Source organism: Falco peregrinus, chromosome 11, assembly GCF_023634155.1.
Source record: "Falco peregrinus isolate bFalPer1 chromosome 11, bFalPer1.pri, whole genome shotgun sequence".
Taxonomy (NCBI): Eukaryota; Metazoa; Chordata; class Aves; order Falconiformes; family Falconidae; genus Falco; species Falco peregrinus.
Window position 1 is genome coordinate 33,630,174 of NC_073731.1, and position 13,530 is coordinate 33,643,703.

The window sequence follows — 13,530 nt, forward strand, 5'->3', positions numbered from 1 at the left end:
GGTGGGCGCGTGACGCCGAAGGGACGCCACGGGGGCGGGGCCGAGCTGCTCACTTCCGGGTGCGGGGCGGAGGGGCAATGGCGCGCGTCTCGTTGGAGGACCTGGACGGGCTGGGGGAGGAGGACGCGGCTGGCGGCGGCGAGGAAGAGGAGGGGGAGGAGGGGGAAGAAGAAGATGAGCAAGAGCGGAGTCGGTTGTTCGCCCACTGGGAGGCCATAGCCAGAACGCACCGAGTGAGCCTGCCCCGCGGTGAGCGCTGAGGCCCGCTGCCGGGGGGGGGTGGGGCCCGGGCTGGGGCTGAAAGCAACGCCCTGCTACTCGGCTCCGGGGCTGGCGGCACGCTGACCTGGCCGGGCCCAGTGGGCCGCGGGACCCCCCCGCTCTCCGGCCTGGGCGAGCCTGGCCTCCCCTTGCTTTGCCTTGCAGACATGGCAGGCCCGATCGTCCAGATGAGCCGGCACAGCCAGGCCCGCCAGCCCGTGCCGTACGATGCCCTCTCGCAGCAGGAGAAGGTGAGGCCAGTTCCTCTTCACGCACTCAGGTGTTGGCCCGCAGCCGGCCTGCGGCAGGGCTGGCATGGGCACTGCCACCGGCCTGGGCAGCAGGAGAAGCGTCTTCCCTGCAGAGAAGGCGGCTTCGTGTACACTGGCCTTGCAGAGGTTCCTGGAGAAGCACTGCAGCCAGGATGGCAGCTCTGGATTGTTGCAGCATTCTGCCATCCCTGTATCTTCTCCTATGTTAAGTAATGGCAACGCTCAACTTCCCAGCCTTTATTTTAAAATTGGACTAGTCTTACTGTGTTCTCTGGTCTCCTGACTTCCAGCTGTCTCCTTTACCAACCTATCCTCTGCCAGGGTGGGCACATCTAAGAGAGGGAGTTTTAAGTTCAGAGTCTGCTCCCTGCCTTGCTGGAAGCACCTTGTTGCATAGCTCAAAGTCCTGCTGGGTTTGTGTTGTGCTAGTTACGTGGCTGTTGGTTGAGCCAGAGATCTCAGCTGGCACAAGATGAGGATGCTTCTGTGGGGAGCACAGGGCCTGATGGCCTAGCTGTCACAACCTGAGCATGTGCTGTTGTTTGTCACAACCGCCAATCCAAACACGGTAGCTTCTGCCTGAAGATCTTACTAAGTTGCATACCTCTTGTCTCTCACATGAAAGGGTGCTTCTGAGCTTTGAGAAATAACTGTGAAGAAGCACCTGTCAGACTGGTTCCTGTGTCTCTGCAGGCTTGGTTGGGCTTGCTACCAAGAAGACATCTGTCAATTGTTCTCTATATGAGGAGAGGTTAACCAGTTTCTTCTGGGCTGAGGTCCAGCACTCCTGCCTGCAAAACACGTCTGAGCATGTGGGTTGTACAGCTCTGAATTGGGGCTTTGCCATACTCCCTCTTCCCCTGTTCTTCTGGGTCCCAGGGATTTAGTCTGGGCTCTTCTCTACCTATGCTGGTCCAAGGCAGGAACAGTGCCCTGAGATTTCATGGGGCCTGAAGATCTTTTGTTGCTATTGGCATCCTCTCCGTGCATGAGGAGGATTTTTGGAGTTTGACTCTGGGGCTGGGTGAGGAGGTAGTAGCCACTTCCTAGCATTAGTGCTGAGGGGACTCTGGAGCTGGGGCCCTTAATGACACATTTGCTGGGCTTGGGCAGGTCGGTAGTATTTGGTTGCTTCTCCTGAGCTGTCAGTGCTACAAGCCCTCATCTTCTTGGAGGCAAGGGAATTATTATGCTGCTTACAGAGCCTTGCTCTGTCAGTACTCAGTCAAATTCCCCAGCTCACGTTGCAGGGACCTCTTGCTACTGGGTCTGTGTGAAGCATCTTTCGCTCCTTCGCTTGGCCAAGTCTCATCTTCTAGAGGGGTGGTACTTAATATGATGATGAGGCTGTGGCTGTGGAAGGACCAGACGCTATGTCTTGGTGGATTGGTAGGTTTATTCACAATGTGGCAGGTAAGTGTTGCAAATAGTCTAGGGGGACTGGCGGTTTCCTTGCTTGGAAGATGCTTTTGCTCTGCTCTGCTTTGCTTGGTGGGACAATGGCAGACATGACCCCATCTAGAGGGCAAATGCTGGCTGCCCTGCAGTGTTTTGGGGCACTCCTCTTGCCACCCCACTGATGCACATGAGCAGCCCAGATGCCTGCCTTCTGCTTTTGCTTTGGCTTTCTGTGTAGAGACCTGATTCGGGTGGAGGCACAGGGAGGTGGCACTCGGTGTTGAGGCTGGTCACAGCTTCCTGGTTCAGTCACTGCCAGCACAGCTGTGCAGCACAGAAGTTTGGACAGGTGGCCTGAGCTCTGTGGAAGAAAGTTGTCTCATGACCGCTTTCATCTGGCTGAAGAACAAGCTAAGAGTGGGAAGATAGGTGCTGGCTACAATTTCCCAGCCCCTCTTTGTGCAGTGCCTGTGGTTGTGACCATGCCATGAGCTGAACTACGAGCAGATCCAGAAGCAAGTTCCCCGCTCTCCCTGCCCCCCTTCTGCATTGGGTTTGTCCAGAAGGCTGGGCGTCTGTGCTGGAAATAGAGATTCTGACCTGTCCCACAAAGCTGTCCCTTCTGCACCAGCTGGGCTCATGTCCCTTCTTCCTCCTGTCACTTCTCAGTATGGGAGAAGGATCTAAGAGGAGGTTTGTTCCACCTTCACAGCTCTTCCAGCTGCTAGAACTCTTCTGCCAGACTTTTCCCTTCTGCTAGGCAGGAGGCTTTTTGCTTATTATTCTCTGTGCACACCATGCTCCAGGGAAAAGGCACTGCACCTGAGAATAATGTCAACCTCACTGGAGGCCTTTGGGTGCCTGGAGTCAGGAACATCCTTGTTAGTAGGCAGGACAGCGACTGGAGAGGAGCAGAAAGTCCGGTACCCCTTAGTGAGGATGTGCTACATTCCTTGCACATGCTGGGAGCCTCCAAGCCTCCCTGCACCCTGTCCCTGTCTGTGCTTTTCCTTTTGCTGACTTTTGCCCAGTGCTGTTAAGCATCCCTGTTTTGAGTTCCATGTGATGGCATTTCCCCTCACCTTCTCCTTGGCTTCTCCAGCCTCCCCTCCCAATCACTGACTAGCAGGGGGTCTCATTTTGGCAGGGTCCTGTCTCCTCACTTCTTGCCTGTCAGCACTGGTTTTGCCCCTCAAGTGCTGCAGTGTTGTCAGTTGTGCTTAGGTCTGACTTGGCTTGTCTGTGGACTGTTTCAGTGCGAGGAAGCAGCCTACGAGGAGCGGCAATACCCAGCTGGGAAGTGGGCGTGTGTCACCAAGGGGGAACCCATGTATGAGCAGAGCATCTCCATGAGCTTCATGAAGCTCATGCGCTACATCTGCAAGGAGAACTCTGTAGGTGTGTGCAGGCAGGGGCTGGAGGGGGCTGGCAGGCTGCACAGAGGGAGGGCCCTGCTACTGTTCATCTGGAATGGAGAGGAGGGCTGCCGCCGTTAACCCAGCCGTCTCACTTTGCCTGCTGCCTTCCTACCTCCTTTCCAGGTTGCTATCTGGGCATGACAGTCCCAGTGCTCAACGAAATCCACCTGACCAGGGAGGGGACCAGGCTAGAGCGTGAGGTCGTAACTGCCTATTATCTCCCAGAAGAGTTCCAGCAAAACCCCCCTGTTCCCCTGGACCCTGAAATTCACATCACCGAGAGGGCACCACTTCGGGTTATAACCAGGTGACCCCAGCACCAGAGGTGTTTTCTCAGCTCAGTGGATGTGTGTGAACTCCCTGCATGGCTGCTGTGGTTCCTTGGGCAGAGGGATTGGAGCCCTGGCTGTGGGAAGGGGGAATGTACTGGCTCTGTTGCTTACGTTGGTCCCTTTGCTGCAGGGTTTTCTATGGGATGACCACCGAGGAGACAATTCTGCGAGAGATCAGTCTCTTCTGGGAGCTTTTGGGCTCCACAGACACTGTGCTCCGGGAAACCTACATCGTGGCTGCTTATGAAAATCCCAGCGTCCCTCAGCGCCGCAATGAGATCTGGTTCATCTGCCAACCACAGTGAGTCCCCTCTGTGACTGCAAAACCATCCTGCAACTGGACTTGGTGTAGATGGCAGTTCTGACCCAAAGGAGACAAATGCACATACTGACCCACCATTCACCCACAAAATGACAGACCAGGAGACTGCAGGGTGGGGTTGTGCTCTGCCCTGCGAGCACCCAGTCAGGGGAAAACCTGACCAGTCTGCACTTCACCTGCCCCCACAGGGGCCAGCTGAGGCTGGAGCTGACACTGGGGAGAGCCTGTGCAGCAGGCTTCTGGTGGGAAGCATGTGGTGGAGGATCATGTAAAGCAGTAACTGTATGGGCTTGTGCCATGTGCTAGCCTGACCTGGGCTTCTCTGAGCTCTGAGCTGTGCCAGGCGTGCTAACCGGGCTCATGGTTGGCAGAGTCACAAGCTGGTGGTGTCCAGAAGTCAAATGACTGTGTACAAGGCGTGTGGGTCTGTCTGGGCTCTGGCCTGCTTCCTACGAGAATGGCTGCCTGTCCTGAACAGGGACAGCACTGAAATGCTGCTACAGGGATGGTGGAGTTCGGTGGGGGAAAGGGCTTGTCACAGGTGACATGTGGATCCTGAATGTTTCCTCCTGGGGTGGCTCTCTTTGGACTGTTGGGTCCTGTTGGGCGCTGGCTGTCACTCACCATCCCTCAGCTGGGACCGGGGTGCTGGCAGCCTTTGTCCATCAGTTGTGGGGGCTGTTTGCAGACCTGCTGCGAGTTGAGAGGGACAGGTCCTGATCACAGCAGCAGTGACACCACTGTGCATTGTGCTGTGCATTGATCAGTGAGTTTCACATCCATGAGTACCGTCATGCTTTCCTGGGAGAAGCTGGCAGTGCCAACAGTAAATAAACTCAAACTGCTGCAACTGCAGGTCACTGATGATGAGGGGTGCCCGGGCTGGCTTGGGCAGAGCCTTGATGTCTGCCTCCTCAAGATGCATCAGGCTGTGAAGCTGTGGCTAACTAGAAGGGCTCTGACATCTGGTCAGGTTATGGCCTTATGTTCAGCCAGGCGGAGCCTTGCATTGCTGCATAGGCTGCTTATATTGCTGTTACAAACAACTGTAGTCATGCTCCCCTGCAGGTAAGGCGGATTTTTGTTGGATGGGGTCTGCTTTAGCCTCATTTTTCCCCTGGGCAAAAAGTTGGCTCCTTTGACTGTGCTGCACATGAGCACCTGATCTTGGGGACTGAGAATGTGAATGTGACTGCGTGGTGTGCTGGTAGGCTATGGGAACTGGCGTACTTTTGCAGGGATGTGCTTAACTGGCTCGGTGTGGAGGGGCTTCTGACTGCTTCTGAGCCAGTTCCCAAGGAGTTTCCTCCTGCTGTAACTGGAGGTGGGCTGTGTGCTTCACCTCCCACTGCTGCTGCTCCAGATGCTGGCCCTTTGGCCCTACAGTGCAGCCAGAGGAGGGGAAGCGGGGAAGGCCAGGGCCAGCTTTGAGGTCTCGTTGCCCTAGTAGTGCAGGTGGCTTCACTACCCTGTCCTGGCTGGCATGGCATCTGGCAGTGAGGAGCCTGGCTGCCCAGCCTGTGGCTGTGAAGGGAGCAGGGCCAGCTATCTTACACCCTCTTCGAGGGAGCAAGGTAGCTTCAGGCAGAGTCTGGGCAAGCACAGCAGGAGCAGACAGTGGTTTCCTGGGTATCTTGTGGTGCAGTTCTTGTCCCTAGGGCACTAAAGGCTGTAAGTAAGGGCTAGGAAGATGCTGTGACAGCCTGCAGCTCTGAGGGTTGATGTGGCAAGTGCTCCTCAGATAAGAGTGGTGATACCCGGATCAGCAGTGCTGTGCTTACTTCCCTCCTGGGGAAGGAGAAGCAATTCCCTTATGTGAGGCTAGGATCAGGTGGCTCAATGGCAGTAGGAGAACAGTCAGCCAGTGTGGGTGGGACAGAGACCCTTCTTACTATGCATCAGCTACTTTGCTTGCTTGCCCTGAGCTTGCAGGTGGAAATAAAACTTGCTTTCTAGAGCCTGTTGAATAGGCTGCCACTTCCTTTGAGGCTGCTTGGTCCCCAACCACAACCAGAAGAGCTTTCGGTGACAGGATGTGGTGGCTTTCCCACGGGAGAGGACTGGTCTGCGGCTACTGGCAATGCTGCACAGCCATTTCCCCAGCCAGGGCAGCTCTGTGGTGACCCAGGCTCTGCTGGAGGTGGCAGTGGTGGGGGCTTCTGGTGCAGCTCCAGGCCGGCACTGCCACGCAGGGCAGCAGGCATGCTCTGATCCTGTGCCACACGCTTTGCTGAGTCAAGGCTTAAGCATCCTGTGATGGATCCAGTAGCGCTCTCAAGGATGCTGTGGGGTGCCTGATGGTGAGTATTCCATGCAGTGCCAAAAGCAGCAAGTGTTTTGGACGCTCAACAAACCAGCTGGAAAGCTGGTATTCAGAGCTGCGGGTGCAGGGCTGCAGCAGGCCCTGGGAGGCATTGGGTCAGGCAGGGAGGCCTCCAGCCAGCACCATGCAGGTGTCCATGCCTGCGTGCGCTGCGGTGCCTCTGCTTTGGGTGCTGTGGAGGTGTCACCGAAATCGGGAGTAAACCTCTTTACACCAATGTAGCATTAAGCAGCAGGCATTCTCTTTTTACAGCACTTCATGGACGGGGGATCGCTCTGCCCAACACGCACACTGAGCTACTTGAGGGTACACGTTACATACAGCGGAGCAGCACGTCCAATAGTGTGTTGCATATTCATTTTCATTCGTGTGTAGGCTTGGTTACAAGTTTCTCACTTCTAATGCAAACCAGCACGCACCCTCAGATAGTGCTGCTGAGGTTCGTTGCTCACTCCCCATGCTCCCCAGGCGGGGGCTTGCCCTCTCTCGGGGAAGGGGGGCTATTGGAGTCGGAGGTCACCATCTCCCACGGACACCATGACCTTTGTCCTTGCAGCTGATTTTCCGTGGATTGCAGCACCTCATCAGCTTGTCTCCTCTTGTGGCCAGAATTTTCCTTGCTCGGAGGCTTTGTTCTGTGTAACGTGGATAACGGGGTTCTGTGCTGCGGCCGCTCCTGGTTCCCGTCCTTCCCGAGGCTGGTTGGCGGTGCCCCCGGTCTTGGCCCGGAACAGCTGCGGGTCGCCAGCCGGGCCCCGCCGTGGCGCGGGATAAACGCCAAAGGCGGGGCGGGGCGGTCGCGCGCAGACCCCCGGCGCCCGGGGGGGACCCTCCCGAGCAGCCGGGCCGCGGGCAGCCCCCGGGCAGGGGAGCAAGTGCCCCGGCACCCGCCGCCAGCGCCGGAGCGGGGGCGCGCAGCCCTCCGCTTCCGCGGGTCTCCGCTCCCCCCGGCCCGCCGCCGCCGCCCGGGCCCCGCCCGGTTTCCGGTGGCCGCCCCGCCCCCGGAAGCCCCTCTCGGCGGCGGCGGGCGGGGCGGCGGCATGGCCAGCGGCAGGGGCGCGCACTGACCGGCGCGCTGGGAGGATGGCGGCGGTGCGGGCGCTCCTGGTGCTGGGTGAGTGCTGGAATGGGGGGGGTGCCCCGCGCCCCTCGCCCTAGGCAGCGGGGCCCCGCCAGGGCCGCCCCCGGAGGGTAGAGGTGGGGCGGCCCAGGGTGGTCTGGGACGCCCGCCAGCACGGGGCTCCGCTGGGCCGCCTCCCGGAGGGACGGATATCCCCCCACCCACCCCGGCCCGAGCCCCGCTGCGCTGCGGGAGCCGCCGAAGCGCGGTGGCCGCCCTGCCCGCCCGGGAGGGGTAGCGGCGGGCTCCGGGGGCTCGGATGAGAATGCGCCAGGCGTTTGCCTGCGGGCCCGCAGCCCCCTGTCGCTGGGCTCTGGCCTCGGGGGAGCTCTTTGTGAGTGGTTTGCGCCTGGAATCGGAGCGGATCAAAACCCGGAGAAAAAGCAGTGTGCACGCAGCGGGCTCTCCCCCGTAGGAATTGCCCCCCCTCGGCTGCTGAGGGGGCTTTGCCCCTTGCGGAGCGCATCGGGGTGAGCCCCGCCCCGCTGTGCGGGCTGTGGGCCCGCCTGGCGCCGCGCGAGGCTGGGGGTGCCGGCCTGGTGCTCCTGGGTGCTGCTGTGCGGGGGGGGCTTCTGCTGCGGGGCCCCGGCACGGTCTCCCTCCCCCGGGGGAGATCTTGGCCGTGGTGCGACAGCCCCGGGGTGGTCGGCTGGGACTTGGCTTTGAGGGGTCCCCTGGCTGCCACGTGCCTCCTTTCTCGCTCCCTTCGGACGGGAGCCCCGCAGACAGGGTCTTGCGCGCTGCCGGTACTCGGTTGAGGTCCCCTCGGTTTCACCGCGTGCGATGTGCGGTTTGCTTTGCAGTTTTTGCTGCGAAGTCGGGAGCGATGTTAGCCGAGCAGACTGCCTCCCAGGGAAGGGTATTGATAGCGCTGCTGCCACTGCTGCTCTTCATTCGTCTGGAGCCCTGGCCGAGCCCCATTGCCAGGCTGCAAGTAATGTCCAATTTACAGCTGATAAGCACAAAAAGCAGCACTTATTTAGCTGATTAGCTTTGTAATTGCTGATTGCCTTGGCAGCCTTTTGGGAAGGCTGTTCCTGGAGCAAGGGGGAGCACATGCTTGGCTTGCTTTCTGGTTTGGAGCCACTGGGCACCGTGGACTTGCCGCAGGGTTTGCCTCCCTGCCAGGGTGCTGGCAGCTGGCAGCTGGGATGCACGGGCCTGCTTGTGAGGCTGCCTGCCTTTCCTCCCAGCACGCTCCCTGCTCCAGTTGGTGGAGTTTCTGTGCTGCCCCAGGCACATGCTCTCCTCCTTGTTTCTCTTGCTTAGCAGGACCACGTTACTACAGCTCTGGGAGGAACATGCTGCCATCCAGCTCGCAGACACTAAAAAAAACATCTCGGATGCCAGCAATGTGGCTGAACCATATCTCGGTATCTAGGTTTTAGGGGCTGGTGTTCAATTTTGTAGGTGGCAAAACAGTGCCTCCCTTCACCTGTGGATGCTGTTCGGAGAGAGGGCTGGGGAAAGACCTGTGAAGGGTGGTATATCCATGGCTCACACAGGTCCTTTCTGTGACCCTCCTTTGCCACGTATGTGTTCTGGGAGTGCTCTGTGCCTGGGCTGCTGGTCCCTGTTCCTCCATTTCCGTTGCTCAGTGAAGCTGTGATCTTTCTGGCAATGACACTGCAGTGTACCAGATGTGTGCTGGCTTCTGCTGGAACATGTGGTTGAAATGCTAGTGGAGGAAATATTTGCTGAGTCAACTTTTCTTTAAAGCTAAAAAACCCCAAAAGGTCTGTTTTGTTCTGGAAGTGCCTCCATGTCCTGTGTTTGAGCTGTAAGTTTCTGCCTGGCAGTGCTTTTTTTGTGGTCCCTGGCGAGCCTGTTCCTAAAAAAGAGCATCCCTGGAAAAAGGAATGATCAGATGGGATCTGAGATTTCTCTTGGGCTTAAAGGGTCCAAGTAGTACAACTTGGGTGACTTACGCTCTTTGAGCTGAAGCTGCCATCTGTTTTCCAGCGTCTGCAGCCAGATCAAGTACTATGATAGTCGATCCAAGTCAGCTGAAAAGCTGTGCTGCTCAGCACATTTCTGGGCTGTTTTGGGGCAAAGCGGTGACAAGCCAATACCATTCTTTTCTTCTAAAGTGTGTTGTCCCCCCTTGGGACTTGGCTGTGCTCAGGCAGTGCTCTGGGCAGGCTGTAACCCTGACATGGCAGGAGCTTCAAAGGCATGGCAACTCTGTAGTCATGTCTGTAGGCGCTTCTTTTTCTGTGTGGTGGGTCACAGACCACTGGGAGCTGGCACCTACGACCAGAGGGCTGTCATGTTATGCATGCTTTAAAGGTGTCCTCTAATCTCTTAATTGATGTGGGACAAGAGACCATCTTCTAAAGGCAGATGGGCAGATGTTTAAACTGCAGCAAGCACTTGGTTTTAGTTGCGTGCTGGGTAACGAATGCTCTTGCTGGTGAGAGCACATTTCCTCCTGCTGAAGCAGTCTTGCTCAGGAGAGGTGGGTGGGTGGCACTGCACATATGCATGTTGCTCAGATCGATAGGTCTCACCTTGTTTGACCAAAGGCTGGTCTGTGATGCATCCAAGCAGAGCGGGGGGGTGGGGGGTGGGGTGGGTATGTGTCCTAGGAGGGCAGGCTGCGCTTTTTCCAAAGGCCGTGGAGCCCAAGGGGAATAGAAAGAAGAAGGTGGGACAGGAGTGGGACGGCAAGAGCCTGGCTTTGGGGCAGCAGGCAAGAGCGCAAGGACAAGTCTGGCTGTAAGCGATAAGGCATTTAAAAAAGATCTGAAGGCTGTGAGGCCTAGTTACAGGTATTTACTAGGGGAACTTTACACTAATATTTTTCTTCCCTTCATTGCAATTCATCTGCTATTTGAGCTGCAAAGATCAAAGCTGCCTTCCAGCAAGTACACGTGGACCTAAGTAAATAGCTGGACCTACACCTCTCTTCAGTGAATAAACACTCTTTCCTCTCTGAACATTTTCAAGCGTACCTCTCGGGCCTGGAATGCAAAATATTTCACATTAGCAATGGGTGTTTTCACTGCTTTTGATATTTGGGAACCTGGAACAAATGCTTATTTAGCAGCAGAGAGACTTGGGTACAAACGTGCCCTTTGTGAAGGCAGTTACTGCTGTGGTGTTTGCAGGGAAATTCCCTGGAGATTGGACATGCGATTGTTTGTCCAGACCCCAAGGAAACGGGTCTCATTCTCCTGACATGAGTGGCAGTCTCATGAGCTGGGATAGGCAGCTCTTAGGAGGCTGGGAGGACAGCAAAGCTGACAGGATGCTTGGCAGATGCACAGGAACGTTCTCTTTTATGAGAATTTAAGTTATGTGGGCCGTTAACATTGCGTTTGGGGGGTGGTGGTGTGTGTTTGCAAAAGCTAAGAACTAGCACAGTGGGTTTTGCTGTCTAAGCGAAAGAAGCAACCATACCAATTCACCTCCCAGGCTGTCAGGCAAACACCTTTGGTATGGCGATATCCTCCTGGAGAATGCTGGTTGTGCCCAAGGTGGGAGAAGGGCGAGTGTAGTGTCAGTTACCTTTGTAAGAAATCAACTGTGTCCTGGGGGAGAGAGGGAAGGGAGGTGAGGAAGTGACGATTTGACAGTTGGTAGCATGTTGGTTCTTGGGCATTGGCATGCGTTTCAGCACGGCAGAGGTGCCATGCTGGGTGGCCTGTTTCCATGCCCTGCTCCTTAGCAGGGGTGTTGTTGGAAGGTGACATCCAAGAGCTGCTTGTGAATGCCTTTAGTCTGTTAGAAAAGCAGGTGTTATATTGTGTGGCAGGGTTAAAGGGCTGTGCTGTGAATGTAGCATACCTTCTGTGCCGGTTTGCCTGGAAGAAGCAATCCCACTGCTGGAGATGGAAGGATTTGTTCTCTGAGAGAGACCTGCTGGGGAGCAGATCGGGGCTGCAGGTTTTCAGGCTTTTTGTGTGGCTGCCTGCTAAGCGCAGGGGCTTGTTCCCTGGCTTTGTCATGGTTGGGAGGCTCTGCGCGTGGTCCACATCTTGTTCCTGATGTCCTGGTGAGCTTTCAGCAGTCCAGATACAATGTGTATCTCTTGCCTTTTAGGGAGGTTGTTGAGAGGGAGTGTGAGTAAGGTGGGGGACCTTGGGGGTCTTTTAGAAGCTGTTTTCTCACTTTCTAATGCCAAAGCTATTGAACCACAGCGTAAGAAAGCAAGCACCAGGTATTTTGGTTCTGGAGGAACCTGTCTGGGTGAGGGAGCAGTGAGCTGAGCGGCTGCATGGTTCTTGGTTGCTGGCTAGGGTTAAACCATGACATGTGGTCTGGGCAGGGTCCTGCACTTCCACCTCTTCCATCCTGCCTGACCCTGTCAGGATCATCTGTACTGGCTGTGTTGATGAGCTCTCCATTTGTCTCTCCTCTTCCTTGCCTGTTGCTGTGGGATCTGGCCCAGGGGCTGCTTTCCTGCGTTGGTGTTGGGTGCTATGTGAGGGAGCAGTGTCCCATCACCTCTCAAGTCACACGGTACCAGCAGATCCCCATGCATTGTAATGGGAGCTGTTGCTCTTGCTGTTTGGTTTGGATCAGATGGCTGGTGTCCCTAAACAAAAAAGAACCAGACTGATGCATCATTGTGAGGAAGACCATCTTCTGTTTCACTCTCCCTGTGCCTTCTGGGCGTAGTGCTGTGCAGGCAGCAGGAAGGAAGAGAGGCTTGCAAGGTTTGTCTTCATGTGGATGTAGGTTGGTTTGGGAACTAGACCAGAGTGCCACAGAAGCTTTGCAGGGTGCTCATGAGAGTGTCTGTGGTCTCACAGAGTGGAGCACTGGAAGAATGGTTGTCTGGGGCTTCTTCTGTCTGTTTTCCACCATGGGAGAAGCGTGCAGGCCGGTTGTAGCGAAGTTTCTGTGGGCTCTTGAGGTTGGAGGCACACTCAGTGTGTTAAGCAGCTGCAGCTCTCCAGGTCCAGGCTGTGTGTCTGTGGGTCTGGGTGCTGCTTGAATTCAGGTTGAACAGAGTCCTGTCCAAAGGTTTGTCCAGTGTTTCCTCTTGCCTCTGCCTGCTTTGGGACGTTGTAACACGGTAAGGATGAACTCGTGCCACCCTGTCAAGGCAGGGACTCCATTTTGGGTCATTTCTTTGTTCTGGGGAAATACTTGGCAGCAAGCGCTGTTCTCCTGTGTTTACCTGTGTCTCCTTTTAGTCTGTGCAGCCCCTGCTGAGTAACTGTGGAAGATCTTCAAGCCAAACACAAGTGGTCTTTGTTTCAAAGCATCAATTTGTGTTGGCAGCCAGGTCTGCAGCGCATGTGCTTTTCATTGACTGCTGTTCCAGCTCTGTTCCTCATTCTTGCCAGCTTTTTTTTAGATTTAATACAAAAATGTTCTTCCTGAGCTTAAAAGGCTGAGCCATACAGTACTTCTAGTAGTAATCTAAGCCTTGCCTTTTTCAGGGAAGCAATCTCTGCCTGTGCGCAGAACAGACTGCTTTCCTCTGAGAGGCAGCTAATACATGCTGTCTGATCAGCAAAGAGAGAGGTGAGGGGAACTTCGGACTGGCTTGCAGGCTTCTGAAAGCTTGGTCTCTGTGCTTGGGATGAGAGGTTTTGGTGTCCTGGCTCAGCTTGGACCGCTCCCAAGCCTGCTTGTCTTATAGCGCTTTGCGAAGGCTGATGGATAGGTGCTTTTGTTGATACTCTTTGCAGAATGTTCCTGCCTGGGACTGCTCCTTTGATTTTGTCAGCTTTCAAAAATCCATCCTCTGTCCTCCCAACTTTGACCCTCTGAAGCTGTTCTGCAAGGACTCCTCTTGAAAATGCATTTCAGTCCTTAAAAATATTAGGTGACATCCAGGCAAGGCCTATGTCACTACTTAAAATGTTCCTGTTGATAGTGAAGAGATGGATACTGAGGTGTCCAGGTGCCCCAGAGAGCAGGAATGAAAACTAGGCTGTATCCAACCAGAGGAGAGCTCAGACTGGGACTTGCCAGGGTGAAATGTGGCATTGATGAGTACTTGTGAACTCCCTGTCCCCTGTCACAGTGGGTGCACACAAATTGTGTGACTGGAGAGGAGGTGTGACTTGTTTTTAACTGATGATTCCTCGTGTGAGATGGAGCTTGTTGGTGGGATGCCAATGGGCC

General features: G+C 55.8%; 2 protein-coding genes across 2 annotated transcripts in view; both read left to right on the forward strand.

Moving 5' to 3' along the window:
- The first annotated feature begins 53 nt into the window (after nt 1–53).
- LOC101919615 (heme-binding protein 1-like) lies at nt 54–5,970 on the forward strand. Its single transcript, XM_013303329.3, has 5 exons — nt 54–249; nt 427–512; nt 3,188–3,329; nt 3,473–3,656; nt 3,812–5,970. The coding sequence occupies exons 1-5, from the start codon at nt 78–80 to the stop codon at nt 3,984–3,986; spliced, it is 759 nt and encodes a 252-aa protein (XP_013158783.2). The 5' UTR covers nt 54–77; the 3' UTR covers nt 3,987–5,970.
- Nucleotides 5,971–7,308: 1,338 nt separating this feature from the next.
- Nucleotides 7,309–13,530, forward strand: part of PTK7 (protein tyrosine kinase 7 (inactive)) — a 38,573-nt gene continuing 32,351 nt past the window's right edge. Inside the window, exon 1 of the mRNA XM_055816070.1 lies at nt 7,309–7,440. Within this exon, the coding sequence (XP_055672045.1) occupies nt 7,410–7,440 (31 nt within the window). The 5' untranslated portion in view covers nt 7,309–7,409. The remainder of the gene's footprint in view (nt 7,441–13,530) is intronic.